This window comes from Gymnodraco acuticeps, unplaced genomic scaffold, assembly GCF_902827175.1.
Source record: "Gymnodraco acuticeps unplaced genomic scaffold, fGymAcu1.1, whole genome shotgun sequence".
Taxonomy (NCBI): Eukaryota; Metazoa; Chordata; class Actinopteri; order Perciformes; family Bathydraconidae; genus Gymnodraco; species Gymnodraco acuticeps.
The window spans coordinates 2,104,091-2,121,474 of NW_022989890.1; the positions used below are offsets into that span (position 1 = coordinate 2,104,091).

Sequence of the window (17,384 nt, forward strand, 5' to 3'; positions counted from 1 at the left end):
AATGTAGTAGGGGATTACGATTCACTACAATATAATACAAAAATTAATTGATATGATCAAAAACAGCTACCAAATGGATGCATTGAGGATGCAAATTAAGCCACATTCACGATTGGCCAGAGATCCAGGTATAGTAAACGTGCCCGGAAACTGGCCATGTAAAAAGAAAACATAGTCAGAGATTTAGTTTACGTAGCAAGACAAACCGTTCTAAAATCACCTAAGTACAAGTAAAACCACTCAGGTGATATAAACAGTGAATTGCATTGTAAATACAAATATTAATTGAACAATGCTTGACTTATGTAGTAATGATATCAATTCAGATACTTCTGTTTTTGAGCTAACAAAAGAGGAACAACATGAGTTACAACTTAAATCTTTATTTGTTAATAACTTAGAATAAAAAGTGGAATTCAAATATAAAAAACATGTTCAACAATTCAAGCTTCCCAGTATACAGTGTCACACAAACATGGCAGCCAATCATTAAAATCTTTCACAAAAAACTCAATTCCCCTTCATGAAACAATTAACATCATATATTACATACTGGTTTTGTACATTCCACACCCCAATTCTGTAAAGAGTCTTTCTTCATGCAAATCTTTGTACCTAAATGTGATTTCTTCACATGTTGATCACAAGTGTTTCTCAGTCCTTCTTGGCTTGTCTCTCTTTGCGTCTCTGTCTAGCGTCAGAGATTATTTTGAGCAGTGACAGCAGGATTGGCACACACATGGGCAGGAAGAGAGGTATGTAGATAGCAAACTTCTGGTCGTCAGGAAAGTAGAGGAGGTGGAGCAGCGACGGATCAAAGAATGCCCGCTCTGATGCCAAGATGGCCTCTTTACTGTACTGCAGAGCAAAGCCCAGGTTCCCGGCCTCCAGCTCAGCCACAGCCAGCTGCAGAGACGTGACGGCACTCGACACCTGAGGAACGGCAACAACAATCACAGGTTGGATACAACTCATGCAATAATAGTAAAAAGAAAGGTATAATTAACAAGCTCTTTTTGAGTCTTGATACAAAATTAGAGATACGAGAATAAGTGAAATTAATAGAAACACACAATCATAAAACACTAAATTAAAGCAAGATTTAATAGATGTTTTTTCGGGTTATTTTAAAATTATTTATAATTTCAGCTCCTCTGGAAGTACAGTGATTCAGAGGTCTGGAACCAGGCTGGTCAAACACTATTTTAGGGCTCATACTGTCCGTCCAAGAATTGGGCCCAGCATGTCCAGATAGGTAAACCTACACATATGTAGCCACAAAAAGGCAGCATAAAAATCTACTGATTGGTGCAGTTTACCTGTTCAGCAATGTTGTCATTGATAACAATGTTGCCTATCTGGTCCAGGAGCTGTGCCAGTGAGGTGATGGTGGTGGCTGCTGTCGCCACATTTTCCACACTCCGACTCCACATGAGGCGGTCCAGCTCCCAATCAGCTAGACCTGTGCTGCTGCACGGAGCCACCAGGAAGCCAGGCGGAGTGGTGGTTGACTGCACACCCAGCAACAGTCTAACAGGACAAGATGGTATTCAGGAAAGTTACCTTGTGTGTACAGGAAAAGCATCATCTGTCATTTTGTAGCCGTCAAATTACCTCAGCTGTGCAAGGAAGACTCCCATGACTTTGGCCATGTCGATGTTGATGTCAACAGGGAACACAGCCTCTGGTCCGTAGAAACTATTAACATTATAAACCTATGAAAACATAGATGAGAGGTTTTGTTTAATCAGTAAGATAAGATTTATTTATCAAGAAGGAAATTGTTGTGCCGGAGTCGCAAAAATACAATACACACAGCAGGATAATAATAAAACTGTACACTAACAGTGCAGTAAAAAGAGCAATTAAATATCTACAGGAAACATAGATGGTCACATAATTAGTGTAAATATTAATAGTATTTAGTGGTGCAAAAAACGTAGTGGCAGATCTATAATTGCACGTTATTATTGCCCATCAAACAAATTATATAAGCTATAACCATTCACAGGATTAATACTACTGTCACATAGTTTTGCCCCTTAGATTACCTTACCATAATTCCACCCCAACGTGGAGAGTGAAACGCGTTAGAAGGTACTTTCTGTTTCTGGCGGTCTTGAATGTAAAGGGGGGAATGCTGGGCATCCGGGGCGTACAGAAGAAAATTCAACACCGGGTTGGAAGATGCAGCATTTGAGCCTTATTATAAAAAAAAAAACGGTTATATATTGTATTAATACACCACATTTCTTTTTTTGGCAAACATTTGAAAAATCACTTAGTGTGTGTGTTTCATTTACCCAGTCTAGCCTCCACAGGGTTGATGACATGAGCCAGGCTGTCAGAGTTGAGTGTGTAGGCGTTGCGGCTGCTGTCAAATCGTGGGTTGACACCGAGCATGGCATAGTATAATGTCTGTAAAAGACAAATATTTTTATGAACATACAGTAGCTGAGCAGTGTGTCATTGTGCACATTCACACACTTGCCCAAGAAGTACCTGAGAGTCAATGCTAAAATTGGCCACAGGGGCCAGTTTTGTGAGCAGAGGTTGGATGTAGGTCTGCACGGCCCCCTCTATGTCCCAGTGTAGCCGGTGTGACTTTGGGTCTGGGTTCAACAGACTGAAGGTTATCTCATAACCTAAAGATGAAATGGACACCAGTGTTTAGGTAATTGAGTTATAAACTGACTGGAAAAATACAGTTGGTTCACTTTATGGCTGTGCTTAAACAACACCAACCTGGGCTGGATTTAAAGGCCCTCATGCTGTCAGCGATGCTCTCTTTGTTGCCAGGGCTGAGACGGACTCTGCCGCTGAGGGCCGCGGTGATGTCCGTGTGGCTAAAAGACATCACCTTCAGCACCTGCCTTATCCGTGGCTCCAGGTGAGCCAGCAATTGCTCTATCGTCCTTCCCACTCTCATCTGGGCACCGTTACGCAGCAGGGCTGTCCGTCTCTGACCAATATACACGTCCACATCCTGAGAGGCATGGGGGTACAGATCGTGTGGGTATTTTAGTTTATATTCTACTAATCCAGGGACAAAAAGGATTCATAAATATGTGAAAAGCTGTACAATAGGTACTGTATTTAGGAGTTAGACTCTAAGCAGCAATGGCTAGATGATAGATAAAAAAAGGCTACTTGACTACACAGTGATTCATCACCTCGCTTATTTCACCTTTTATCAAAGCATAAAACTACACACAGATTTTCATTAAACACACACACAGATACAAACTAAGGGAATTAAGAATAGGAAATGGCCAAACAGTCCTCTTTAAAGCCAAACACATGAAGACAAAGAAAGAGAAGTAAATGTAAAAGATGCGAATTAAACCTCAGGCAGCAGTGAAGATGATTCTGGGATCACGTACACAACCAAAGAGCCACACAGGCTCTCACTGAGGGTGTGCAGAGAAAGATCTGCGTCTAAAGAAGAAGAACAAATGAGACGGAGAGAAATTACAACCTGTGCTATCACACTGAGATACCAACTATCTGTCAACTAGATTTGAAAGGCAGGCAGCTTCTCACCTGCAGCAGAGGGCTGGTTCAGCGCATCCTCCTCCATGATATTAGCTGTGCGGTACTTTGTCTCATACCTGTACCGCAAAGCTGTGTCCTCTGTAAACAGAAGACAATAAGTGCTTTAGAGTCTTCTTATTTTTAATCACAAGTTCACAGCCAGCATTGATGAATAACTCACCATCCACTGTGTGTTCTTCATCCTGTGTCTTTGTCAGCGGGACCTTCTTCTGCTGCTCAGGCGTCACCGTTCCACGTGCAAACACAACCTCCACATCAGCACTCAACTGTAGCTATAATAAAAAAAAGAAACACAAAGATTGTAAAAAGGTACTCATGTACACATGCAAGATAATATGGCTAACAAGGCGGAAGACATGTAGTTAATAGCAAGAAGCGTGATCAAACCTGCAGATTGGCCAACTCATTTATCTGACTGACAGGCAACCAGGCGCGGTACGTTTCAGTTGTTCTCCACCACAGAGGGACTCCCACGATGATGACCACCGCTGCTATGGACAGAGAGGCCAGCTGGCCACGTCTATGCTCTGAAAGAAATACATGAACATTAAGCCAAATAACCTTTACGGTATTACTGTTTATATAAAGACATACATGCAGATATTTGTAAACTGTCAGAGAGTTTATGTTGTTTATACTGTGGATGTATCCTTGTATTATCTCTGGTTATGTACAGTTAGAGCCACAGTGGGCAATATTGCAAATCAATTCAAAATACTGTTTCATGGCAATGATGGATTTTCACATATTTTTTGCATCAATGTGACACATATCTTGATTTGTCTATAGATTAACCAAGGATAGAGATTCCTGTCATATTTTACACATTTCCAGTCTATAAAAAGGAGTTTTTTGTATTGTGTCCCTCTCATGTATAATAAGAACCAAACATGTACATTGTAAGAGAGAACATGAAGGGGGCAACACAGTTAATGGTTTCAAGACCTGGTTAGTTTTAAATAGGAAACAATAGGAAATATATTAAGGGGAAATTTAAGACTCGAATATTGTAAATCATTCGGACCTAAAACGTTAATAATGAATTAAGACATATATTAGGAAGGGCAGCATTGCTTCAGCTACTGGTGCGTCTAGCTAAGCTAGCTGTTAGCTTTAGAGGAGCTTTACATGGAGAAAACAGTCTGTACAAGGGTCCCTTTAACTGCTAAATACTACTATTACTGCTAAATTAAATATACCCTAACAAACTGCTGTAAACGTATGTTAATGATGCCTTTGAGTATGAAATAAATAACCCAAACAGCATTCAGTTTTTGAGCTACTCACCCACTTCCGTGGTAGCCATGTCTGTCTATGAAGTGAGAAGGGTGCGTTTGTTATCAGGGCGCACCCAGTCAAACGTCATGTGACCAACATTGAGAACTAGACGGTCACGGGCGGGTTATGTGTTAGTCGTGAACCAGATACCCGTTTACAATTTCCTTAAATGTAACCAAATATTGGAATATACAGTTATTTGTATGTCTTCCCCAGACGCCGATAAGAGGTTCAGTAACCGTCGGCGCCCCACCGGTGAAGATATTAAACACACAAAACACAGTGTGAGAAGTTGGCAACAACGCCTCTTGCGGGGTAGTGCTAGATCGTTCCTGGGTTTTTAGGCGGCGGAAGTGACGTAATCGTGGATGAGAAGTCGGCCACTTTTGCAGCAACTGACTGTAGGCCTACATCTGGTCATAAAAGTAGACACATTTAATTTAATTTTGCATGGGCTCTTCGCGACTCTGGAGTCCTGCAGGAATCCGGAGCACACTCGAAAAAAATCTCCCCCTTTAAAAAAAAAATAAACCTCGTACTGTGTGTGTCACTCAGTGGCTTTCTGAGTGTTAAATCCCATCTGTGCATTTCTTCTTGTGAGATGTCATTTTTTTTAAATTATTATTGGTAATAGCCTGCTGTCCTCCAAAGTTATGAATTCTCAAAATATTATATTTATGATATTTGTGTGGGAAAATTATGTATTCATGCTCGTCTCTTGTCCTGGGTGGCAGGTTACGTCACTTCTGCCTAAAACTCAGATTTTTGATATTTTTTTAATGCAACACATTTCACATTATCTCTTTTTTAAAGCAAAAACAAAACGTTTAACCTCACAAGCACACTCAACACTTACAACTGTTTAACTTTGATTAAACTTCCATAGAACTAAAATAAAGATCATTACAGTCGAACATTTCTTCAAAAGAACTGAGATAAAAGAACATAGTAACAGAACATATACAAAGTATAAAGATGACCCTTTATTAATCCCAAAAGGGGAAACTCTGTTTGATTAATACACCGTACCAGTACAAACACACACTTACAACTGTTTAACTTTGATTAAACTTCTATAGAATCTAAAATAAAGATCATTACAGTCGAACATTTCTTCAAAAGAACTGAGATAAAAGGACAGAGTAACAGAACATATACAACGTATATGGAGATGAACCTTTATTAATCCCAAAGGGGAAACTCTGGCCCAATCCCAAACCACTCCCTCGACCCTATCCCTCCGTGACGGAGTGAACTCCGTCTGTAGCCACACTCGCAGCTCAACGAGGCTCCCTCCTATCAGATGGAGGGAGTAAATACATCAGCAAGCTTTGGGACGGCCTCCCCTCTCTCCGGCAGAAACAGGAAATGTCGTAACAACATGTAACAACGGTTTCAAATCAGCATCCCTTAGACCAAAAATGTAAATTAATAACTCAAATAAAACTCCAAACATCTTTCATTGTGTTACTTTTTTGTAAAGCTCTTTTAGTTTTAAACCTGATGTTTATAAGCTTCTTAGTTTTTGCAACAGCCTGTAAATATACACAACTTTATAATAAAATGCACACATTTACCTTTTTCTAGACTAAACACAGGTATGATCCCAGGGCCGGCCCTAGACATTTTGGTGCCCTAGGCGAGATTATGATTTGGTGCCCCCCCCCCTCCAAGCAATACACAATAGAATATATAAAGAATAAATGAAAAATCTCTACAAAAGACCAATACAATACAAAAACAGAAACTTATTGACATAGGTAATATACATAAAGGTTTCAAATGTATTCATTATTGTATGAACATGTTTTAACTGGGGGGTGGATGTCACATCCTCTAGGGGGGTCCGGGGGTATGCCCCCCCGTAAAATGCTTCAATCTGGTGCACTTTGAGCACACAATTACAAGAGACCTGATAGGAGGTACAACTCTAAAACACCCATATGAAAAAGATCGGTTTACATTTTAATAACCAAATAAGTATGTGAACATAACCAATAACCCACAGCCAATAACAAATAAATGTAACATATTTATTTATTTTATCCTTATTATTAATATTGTAGTTATTAAATGAAAATCACTCAAACAAAAGTAGCTTCTCTTAAAACTTTAAGAAAAGAAAGTGCAAACGTGGACACAAATATAGCCAACGGAGCTCTTACAACTAAGGTTATTGCAAATAAATTAAGATAATGAACAACATTACACACACTATAAATCAAATGAAACAGGCAATCAGAACAACAAGTCTCTGCTATGTTATTGTGTCCTTTAATTAGTCCACATCCTTAAAGTCGGACACGTCTGGACTTCCTTGCTGCAAATTCATTTATTGTATCGTCAAATGATATTTGCCCCGAAACCTCGCGATTGATGCTTATTAAAGCTAATCCATTGAGGCGTTCTTGAGCCATTGACGACCTCAGGTATGTTTTAATGAGCTTCAATTTGGAGAAGCTCCTCTCCCCAGCAGCAACTGTCACTGGAATAGTGACAGCGATCCTGAGGGCCACCCACATATTTGGATACACTTCGTTCATTTTCTTCTCCTGTAGGAAAGTCAGAAGTTCCAGGGTGGTCATGTTGGCTTTTGGCAAAGCTGGGAAATTCTGCATCTCCAGTGCAAGTTCCCTCTTATCCAGGTCTGACTGTCCACCCCAGCTCAGGGTGTTGCTGAGTGTTTCACACTGCTTCGTCAGATCTTCCTTTGGCAGGTCAGGGAAGTTGAGTAGCACCCCAAACTTTTGCTCTACTTCACCTAAGGCCTTGAATCTCTCCTGCAGTGATGCAATGGAAACATCCACCACCATATTGAAAAAAGAAACTTCGAGTTTCTTTAGTGCATCACTCACTTGCTCCTCCGGGGACTCATAGGAGAACTGTCTCTTGGTTGTTCTCAGCCTCTTCTGCTTGAGAACAGCTTCCACATTCATTTGGCCACAGATGTCTTTGGCAGATGCTTGGGCAGAAGCAAATCCATTGCTTCTGTAGCTGACCAAAGAAACTTCTGTTTTTCTCAGGAGGTCAACAGCAATATCCAGCTGCATTGACACTGATTGCAACATTTTGCTGACATGTTTGATGTTGGTCAGGATGTCATACCATACCACAGTGCATATTGCAAAGCGGTATGATCCAACCTCTTCAGCCAAAGATTGTGCCTCCATTCTTACAACTCCATCTGTGGCTTTATCCCTCACCTCTAGAAGTGCATCTCTGACTTCTGCAGCCTGATACCTTACAGCCTCTATGCTGTTGATCCGACTCTCCCATCTGGTATCAGACCATGATTTCAATGTGATGTTCACATGGCTTTTTAGGATGGACCATCTCTGAGTGGAGGCAGAAAAGAGTGTGAAAAGCTTCTGCAGGTAGCCAAAGTAGCTAGTTGCTTCTGCAGAGCTTTTTGCTCCATCAGCTACCACCAGGTTCAATGTATGTGCTCCGCATGGCACAAATAAAGCCCTTGGATTGATTTGAAGAAGTCTGGCTTGGACTCCTTTCCTCTTTCCTTTCATATTTGCACCGTTATCATAAGACTGCCCTCTACAGTCTTCAAAAGGGATATCATAAAATGTTCTTTTATTTGGGGTGTGTCCTGGGTTGTAACTAGTCGAATAATGACTGATAGTTGCTCTGGCTCAAATCTGGGGTGCAATCCAAAATAATTGAAAAGTATTTGGATTGTTTGATTTCATTGACCATATGGTCCCCAATCTTCCCACTGATGCAATCTATCAGTTAATTTTGAATTATTTTTCCTAAATAGGAAATATTGGTGGTTCCTCTTTGGACCTCAGCAACATGCTGTTTGAGGACTGGGTCGAACTTCGCCATGAGCTCTACCTCCTTCAGGAAGTTGCCATTATTTGGCAGGTTAAGTGTTTCTGTGGTCCCTCTAAAGGCAATGTTTCGCTCTGCCAACGACTGAATTATTGGCACCAACCTGGTCAGGACTTCACGCCACTTCCTCTTTTCAGCCTCCATAAGTGCCATTTCTACCTTGTCTATAGTTAGGCCCTTTTGAAGTCGAGTCTCCAGTTCCTTCCACAACGTCATGTGCCCAGAGTGTTCTGGGCTGTTCTCATGTGTTTTTAGTTTGTCAGTGCAATTTTTCCAGTCATTTAGTCCACTGCTGATTAGTTGGTACTCTTTTTGGGAGAACAACTTGCAGCAAAAGCAGTAAATACATTTGTTTTTCTTGGAATACACAACCCAGCTCCTCTTGATTGTCTCTTCATTCACTAATCTTCTGTAAAAGTAGTGATGATGGCAACTTCTCCCGTCCTCCTTTTTAGGAAAAGTGAAGTCGGATTTTAAATGATATGGCCCTCGTCTGACTAACTCCATCTTCACTGTATCACTCCGTGCTGGCCAGTCAGCAGGATCTGAGGGGACTGCAATGTTGGACTCAGATGGGCCTGGGCAGTCAGCAGGATCTGAGGGGACTGCAATGTTGGACTCAGATAGGCCTGGGCAGTCAGCAGGATCTGAGGGGGCTGCAATGGTGGACTCACATACTGTGCTCGTTATTCCTTCACCTGCAGGCAGGCAATCCAAACATGCAAAGAAGTTATTCATGCTTCAGTTTTCATTATTTATCATAATAATAACAATAATAATAATGACAAAAAAGTAGTGTATTAACGATTACACAGAGACCATAAATGTTTGGCAACACTTACATTCTTCAGAGTGTGATGTACATGGGAGATCAGATGTTCCTTCTCCAGCAACTGGGGGCTTTTTGAGGTATTTCTCAAGTGCAGCTGGAAAATTATAGGGTAGATATTAGCACATTACAAGCAAAAACATGTATATACAGTCAGGCCAAAATAACTGCTGCAATCTGCCTCAGCTGTATGCAAGTTCACAACTGGCCTATATACAATTTAGGTCTGGACTTTGAATCAGGGGGTAGCAAGTTCGAGTCCCACTGCAGTCAGCATGTCGTTGTGTCCCTGGACAAGACACTTCACCCCAAATTGCTCCTGTGGGGATTGTCCAAAGTAGTCGCTTTGGATAAAAGTGTCTAACAAATGACATGTAATGTAAATAATAACACATGCCCATATTGGTTGGTCAGCCTCACTTTATACAAAGGAGCAGTTATCCAGATAACTTTCTTCTGGCTAACATTCACATTATTTCGTTACAGAAGCATATAAAACAAAGCATTTCACAATAATTAGACATTAAAAAGAGCAGAAAATAAACAAATTCTAAAATATAATAGAAAATAAACAGAAAAATAAATATATATACAGGGTGGGATTTTCACGGCGGCCATGACGGCCATGGCCGTCGTAGCCCCTCAGTCTGGCCGTTATGGGTTATGCCCCACAAATAATTGTACGTCCTACGGCACCATGGCCTTCGTCAGAACAGTGGTTTCTGAACTGCATTATGCTGCGTTCACAACGGACACGATGCGAATACTCGCATTGCTCTAACCGCTGGAGTTTCACCGCGGCTGTCAGCTGTGTTTACTCCTGTCATTAAAACAGGACGCGCTGGAGCGGGGGCGGGGCTTATATCCATGTAAATACTGTGGTGGAAACCAACTACGACCAAATGAACCTATTTTACTGTGATTTCATTGTAATACACGTTTCAAAATGATGCCGAAGTAACTAAATACTGATAACGATTAGTAAAAACCATGCTTTAATGCTTTGACAAGTGTGCAGACAAGACGGCATGCGAAAAACCTTTTAAAATGCGTGTTTTGTGAATGGAGATTGGATCGATCAGGCTAAACTAACGTTGTAGCTGCTCCGTCCAAACTCACAACAACGTCCTAAAGACAGAATTAAAGCAGCGACTGTATTCGTCATGACACAGACAGTCTGTGGTTTGTACATCTTTAACTTTTGTTCAGTTTCTGAACAGATATGAGGAGCTGTGAGGAGTTGATTAAAGAGACACACGCACACACACGCACACACACACACACACACACACACACACACACACACACACACACACACACACACACACACACACACACACACACTTTTGCATTTCAAAGTATTGCTTGTTCATACAGTTGGATGTTGGAGCTTCACTGTGCACTGCTGAATGATGTATGTGCAGAGTTTGACCCTTGAAGGCTGTTTCTTCTGCTCTGAAATTGAATATATTTGTTACATATTAATAGAATTTTTGATTTTTAGATTTCATTTCGGATTTGTGAATGGGAGAAGTAGTAGATGGAAAACATACCAAACACTAATTATTCAAAGTAAAGTATTTCATTTTAGATACGTTAATACTAAGGAGGCATAGGCCTATATGATGATACGATTATTGATATTAAAAAAGTGATTTGTTTTTTGTCATTAGAAAGTGAAGTTATTTATTTTTAAGCTCCAAATCCAAATGTTTCCCTCAATGGCCTTTGTGCCTTGGCATGTGGCCTTTCCGCCCTGAAAAAATGTGTGACACCAAAGACCAAATGGCCTTGCCCCTAAAATGACGAAAATACAAGCCTGTATATATTTATATATATTTATATACACACAAGTTGACCGTGAAAATAAACTATCTGACAAATTAAACACTATTGGAGGATCAATTTACTGCTATCACAATAGAAAAGTAGTATATTATTTACAAAAAGATTATATAAGAATAATAACACATAAATAAAAACTTTAAATAATTTGTATTTATCATTCTGTATCAGAGGCTCGCGGCTAGCATGGCATCAAAGACTGCGGTCAACTCAGCCGTCTCTCGCATTTGCTTGGTCAAATAAGCAGCGCTTCATTTTTGAGTGCGCGATTAATAGCGTCTTTACGGTAATCGCCGAGAAGCGGCGCTGACGGTAGTACAAGAGCTAATGTTATATTTGATCAATCAATCAATGATATTTGATGAGGGATAAAATGATTTTTAGCCATAAGTTCTTAATACAATTGGTACTGTTGGACTCACTACTTGTTAGACTACTACCACAAATACAATGAAGTACTTTTACTGTGTACTATTTGAGTAATACTCTGTCAAACTCCCCTCCAGAGAACAATAATGCATGTTTTCTGCCATCTTTGATGAGAGATAAAATGATTTTTTGCCATAAGTTCTCAGTGAAAGTGGTACTGCTGGACAGAGTACTACTTGGAGTACGACCACAAGTACAATCAGGTACTTCTATCGTGTACTTTTTGAGTAATACCCTGTCAAACTCCCCTCCAGAGTACAATAATGTATGTTTTCTGCCATCTTTGATGAGAGATAAAATGATTTATTGCCATAAGTTCTCAGTGAGAGTGGTACTGCTGGACAGAGTACTACTTGGACTACTGCCACAAATACAATTAAGTACTTTTACTGTGTACTATTTGAGTAATACTCTGTCAAACACCCCTCCAGAGAACAATAATGCATGTTTTCTGCCATCTTTGATGAGAGATACAATGATTTCTTGCCATAAGTTCTCAGTGAGAGTGGTACTGCTGGACAGAGTACTACTTGGACTAGTGCCACAAGTACAATCAAGTACTTTTATCGTGTACTTTTGGAGTATTTCCAGCACACTTTCCCTGTACAAGGCTCAGTCCCCATGATCAAAAAACGATCCTTGTATAGTCTGAGTACCAATGACCTCATATTATGTCTCTCATTAAAGTTACATCACCCATTATAACAATAGTCTTTCCTTTATTCTCTTGTCTCTTCTCTTGACTGAATTACAATAGTCCTGTCTTTAACAAAATGTAAAGTCCTTCTTCTGCACCTTTTGAAGACTCCAAAACAGGCATTTGTACTGTATGTGTTTGGAGAAATGACACAACAAATGGACCAGATTTGTACTATAGAAACTTGAAATGTTGTAGTGCAGGACAAAATACTAATTGGCTTAGCCTTCCAGGTTATATAGGCTTTGTTTTGCAATATTTATTCAAAGGTCACTTCTTATTTAAAATATTAAATTTCTGATGATAAATACAAGCAATCATAATACTGCCTTCATCAAGAGTCATTGAAGCCCAATACGAATTGATCCTCCTAATAAAAGCTTTTCATCTGTATTAATACAGTTGACACGTGTTTTCAAAATGAAATTAAGGGATTATCTGTAATGAACATTATAAAATAAATCTTCATTCTGCTGTGTTTTATTTCAAAAGTGTTCAGAAAGATTAAATCAATGCTATAGAAAGATCTTAAAATCAACATTATTATTAACTTCAACTAAAGTACATTTTAATAGCGTGCACAAATGTGTTAATTGCCATGCACCTGATGTTTGATATTGTTTACGTTCAATTTCAGCTGTTTTGGGCAAAAATCTTATATTGACTAAACCTTTTTTTATGTTGGGGACTGGGTTTGCTCTCTGTGTGACAAATAATGTATGTGCATGAACATGCGGTTGCTGTATGTTCTATATATATATTTTTAAAGGCACCAGCTGGGGACTGGGACACCAGACTTTTCCAAAAAGCAGGGGATGTGGTTGCTGTGAAATAGTTTTCATTTATATGCTCAATTTGATATATTTAAAATCTATATTTGAGATTTGTTTAACTAAGAAGTGACCGTTGAATAAATATTGCAAAAACAAAGCCTATATCACATGGCAACCAGTGTGAATTGTTTCCTACATTACAAGATTTCGAGTTTCTATAGTACAAATCTGGGCCATTTGTTGTTGAGTTCCTGAGCGATGATGGTGCCCAGGAAGCGGAAAGACTTCACAGCAGTGACTGGAGAGTCACAGAGTGATGGGGGCGGGTGGGGCTGCGTTCTTCCTAAAGTCCACAGTCTTGAGAGCATTAAAGCTCCAAGTGGTTATCCCTGTAGCAGAAAACATACATGATTGTACTCTGGAGGGGAGTTTGACAGGGTATTACTCAAAAAGTACACGATAAAAATACTTTATTGTACTTGTGGTCGTACTCCAAGTAGTACTCTGTCCAGCAGTACCACTTTCACTGATAACTTATGGCAAACAAATCATTTTATCTCTCATCAAAGATGGCATAAAACATACATTATTGTACTCTGGAGGGGAGTTTGACGGGGTATTACTCAAAAAGTACACGATAAAAGTACTTGATTGTACTTGTGTGGCAGTAGTCCAAGTAGTACTCTGTCCAGCAGTACCACTTTCACTGAGAACTTATGGAAACAAATCATAAATCGCGCACTCAAAAATGAAGAACTGCTCATTTGACCAAGCAAATTTGAGAGACGGCTGAGTTGACCGCAGTCATCAAAGCTGTATCATGGGCAGGCTACCTCCTTAGCTAGCTAGCTTAAAATCAAATGTCTAACGGTACAGTACATACTGACTTTTTTATTTTTTACACAAGCCGACGTCTTTGACTTTCGATTCCTCCTGTTCTTGTTTTCGTTTCCTTCCCGTTGCCCCTGAAGGCTTGGAATGATCCCAAGTTAAAACATATGAGGCCATCATGAGGTTGTTAACATCGCAGTTTATCCGTGGATGTTTGCTGGAGCTACTTGTAAACAGCTTGTTTCCTGACGGACACACACAGCGTGGTAGAGACCGGTCTCAAGTCAGCACCGATGCAGATTCGCTGTTTGAGGGCTTGATAGCCCACTCCCCCTCCACACCATGCTCCACACTCGTTGCTTTGGAACAGCCCTCAATATGGCGGACCCTCCGCGCAAACGGAGGGATAGGGTGTAGGGGGCGGTTTGGGAATGGGCCTCTGTTTGATTAATACACAGTACCAGTACAAACACACTCATATGCAGATATGCACAAACACATGCATTTTTAGAGGTGCCAGTTGCAAGTGAGCAGTTCAGTGCCTTCCTCAGAGCCCAGGAGTTACTGTATTGAGATGAAACCAATTTGTAAATCAAATGTTACTAGTCTACTACATGTAACTAGTTACTCCCCATGTGTGTCTTCTGCAAACACTGCCTGAAACTCATCCCGAGGGAGATGGAACAATACAGAGAGGTAACAATAAGCCTCATCAACTGAAGTTACCTTTCTTTATTTCAGAGTAATGTACCATTTAGGAACTGGATTCCCATGAGGCAGCAGATGTGTTTAATTATCTACCCAGAGTGATCAGAGTCGAAGTCCCTCGGAAAAATTATGTATTGAAGTCAATGGCGAGAATAATTAACTTTCGATCCCGTTTGAATTGTGCCATGAATTACACATATGATGTTTGTCAATTTAAAATTGTGCACGTTAAATTTGCCGTAAAACTGTGAAGTAACACTGGTTTTGGTGTGAAACCGCTCAATTAACTACATCTCTGGTCTTGCACAACACACGTCACCAACACCAAGATGGCCGTCACTACTGTCTTGCCAAAAAACCAAGGTAGTGCAGTGCAAGTGAAATGTTTTGTAATGCACGTTCCATGCTGAGAAATCTGATGTACAAATTCATCTGTCGATTGAAAGTTTCTCATAACTGTCATTATGCTGCTTTCAAATCCGTGTCTCAGTGCTGCACGATAGGTCACCTCTGTGGAAACATTGGTATAACTGCCTTTTTTTAAATTTATATTTGAGTGTTGTATGTCTTTTTAAAAAATGGACCAAGAGCCTCTAAATAAAGCTGATGGTGTAGATTCGGCGATCTTAACATTCAGCCTAGAGAATGAACATAGCCTATCTCTTTCGCAGCAACACATATTCAACTAATTTTCAGGATATTTATTTGCTTTTAGCTGACTCAGGACACACACACATGATGCCTGCTGAAGGTTGTTCCCTCGATATGCTCACAAAGTCAGTTTTTCTTCGATCTTCTCATCTGAAACTCCAACATAGCTCCACATCTGCATAACGAAGGGTGTAACATGTCTCATTTATAAGTACTGAACTAGAAGTCATAACAACGACCCTTTCTCTCCCAGTCTCCGTAACGTGTGGGCTCCGGACCTCGAGGGCCCCCCTTCTCCTTGGTGACAGGGTTCACATCATCAGGGAACTTCTGCAGAGCAGCCCTGCTCTCCTCCTCGGGGCTGTCCAGGCGTCCCTGCGGGGTTTTAGCTTTCTTCAGCGGCTGCTTGTCCTTCACCGATCCGCTGGCCGCACGGGAACATCCTGTGAGAACACACACAGGAGTCCTCGCTGGAGCGCAGAGCCGCAAGAGAGACAGCATGTCGGCGGACGGGGACTCTCTTCTGCTCGGACACTTACACAACGGTGATGTTCGGAGGTATACGATCTAGCACCCCCTCTTGCGTATGAGGTATGAGGTGGCTCAAAGGTTTCCCGAAACGTCTTCTTCTTCTCTTTTTTAATGGCGGATCGCAAACAGCTTTTAGTTGCATACCGCCACCTACTGTACATGAGTGTGTGTATATAATCATGTCATTCCATCACTCAACTCATGGACGTATCCAGGGGGCCGCCCCTCCCTACAGGCAAATCACGCAGACTGCGTGGGGCCTATAGCTATTTGCTTATGCGGAGCAATTAGGCGCGGCACAGTTTCGCCGCTGCAAGGCTCCACTAGCACCCCCCCCCCCTCCATCCTTTTTTTCTTAATTACTGCTTTTCCTTCTCCTTTTCCAAGTTGAATGTTAATGTTATTTCTTTTTGTAATGCACTTTTTGCTAATTTATCAGCACACTCGGTCCCTTTTACCCCCTCATGAGCAAGCACCCAGCAGAACTGATACCGCCTCTGTGAAGTCTTAACAAGCTATGGTTAAGTTCTATGAGTATATTTTCTCTGACAGTTGTTGACTTTACGCTTTTTAATATGGATAATGAATCTGTGCATATCACCACCCTATCTGGTCTGACCTCTTCAACCCACTGTAATCCTATTATTACTGCCAGCATTTCTGCTGTGTACACTGATAGATCTGACGCTCTTTTTGAGATCGATATTTTAAAGTCTGGGATATATCTCCAACTCCAACACACTCTTCCTTGTTCTTAGAACCATCTGTGTATATTTTTAGGTAATTGTGATAATTATTCCTGAGGTACATACTTTCCCGACACTTTGTTTTCTTCCAATAACTTAACTCTACATAGATAAATGGATAAAAGAGGCCACAAAAATACTAATTTAAACCACATACATTTTGAGGCTATTTCTGTTTGATGTATTGGTCTGTATCACATTGAGCAGTGTTTTGCTTATTTTGTCCACTTTGTCTCACAAGTGTAGGAGCAACAATGTTCCTTACAATCCAATCCAATACAAATAACGAACCAGATATGTTTGAAAGGTGAGATTTCTGACCAGCTTTGTATTAGTGTATGTACATTTAAAATGCATGATTTAAGAGGTTAACAGGTAACTAAACTGCTCCCTGGCACCTCTCTACAATGCATGTGTGCACCCATCTGTGAACTGTGTGTAAAACTGTGTTTTTACAAAATATATAAACCAGAGTAAAGAAAAAAAATAATAAAGGTTCATCTTCTAATTAATACACAATATAAAACTACTTTACTAAAATACCCTACTTTTATTTAAATAAACAATCTAAATATTTCTTTCAAAACTATATTAAACTAACTGTAAATAAAATGGCTGCACAATGCATTTGGATAAACATTGTGATACAAGGAGGCAATTGCATG

The 17,384-nt window shown here is 40.3% G+C and overlaps 3 protein-coding genes across 3 annotated transcripts; all 3 read right to left on the minus strand.

The window, feature by feature from the left end:
• Positions 1-363: 363 nt before the first annotated feature.
• pigs (phosphatidylinositol glycan anchor biosynthesis, class S) lies at positions 364-5,169 on the minus strand. The gene is made up of 12 exons (XM_034199633.1): positions 4,843-5,169; positions 3,943-4,082; positions 3,716-3,827; positions 3,544-3,633; positions 3,347-3,438; positions 2,746-2,986; positions 2,503-2,645; positions 2,304-2,418; positions 2,057-2,202; positions 1,615-1,715; positions 1,320-1,530; positions 364-933 (listed from the first exon to the last, which is right to left on the minus strand). The coding sequence occupies exons 1-12, from the start codon at positions 4,859-4,861 to the stop codon at positions 655-657; spliced, it is 1,689 nt and encodes a 562-aa protein (XP_034055524.1). The 5' UTR covers positions 4,862-5,169; the 3' UTR covers positions 364-654.
• A 1,919-nt stretch (positions 5,170-7,088) lies between these two features.
• LOC117535596 lies at positions 7,089-14,523 on the minus strand. The gene is made up of 3 exons (XM_034200121.1): positions 14,140-14,523; positions 9,522-9,605; positions 7,089-9,377 (listed from the first exon to the last, which is right to left on the minus strand). Exon 3 carries the CDS (start codon positions 8,352-8,354, stop codon positions 7,125-7,127), a length of 1,230 nt encoding a protein of 409 aa, XP_034056012.1. The 5' UTR covers positions 8,355-9,377; positions 9,522-9,605; positions 14,140-14,523; the 3' UTR covers positions 7,089-7,124.
• A 954-nt stretch (positions 14,524-15,477) lies between these two features.
• Positions 15,478-16,094, minus strand: sdhaf4 (succinate dehydrogenase complex assembly factor 4). The gene has a single exon (XM_034200142.1). It carries the CDS (start codon positions 15,941-15,943, stop codon positions 15,662-15,664), a length of 282 nt encoding a protein of 93 aa, XP_034056033.1. The 5' UTR covers positions 15,944-16,094; the 3' UTR covers positions 15,478-15,661.
• Positions 16,095-17,384: the final 1,290 nt, after the last annotated feature.

What these genes read in the sequence shown, in the direction of transcription:
- pigs (XM_034199633.1), bottom strand. An exon ending in TGAAGAACACACAGTGGATG is followed by an intron (nt 3,634 to 3,715) that starts GTGAGTTATTCA and finishes TTCTGTTTACAG; the next exon opens with AGGACACAGCTTTGCGGTAC. An exon ending in CCCTGTGGAGGCTAGACTGG is followed by an intron (nt 2,203 to 2,303) that starts GTAAATGAAACA and finishes TTTTATAATAAG; the next exon opens with GCTCAAATGCTGCATCTTCC.
- LOC117535596 (XM_034200121.1), bottom strand. Translation starts at nt 8,354, where the DNA reads ATGAAAGGAAAGAGGAAAGGAGTCCAAGCCAGACTTCTTCAAATCAAT.
- sdhaf4 (XM_034200142.1), bottom strand. Translation starts at nt 15,943, where the DNA reads ATGCTGTCTCTCTTGCGGCTCTGCGCTCCAGCGAGGACTCCTGTGTGT.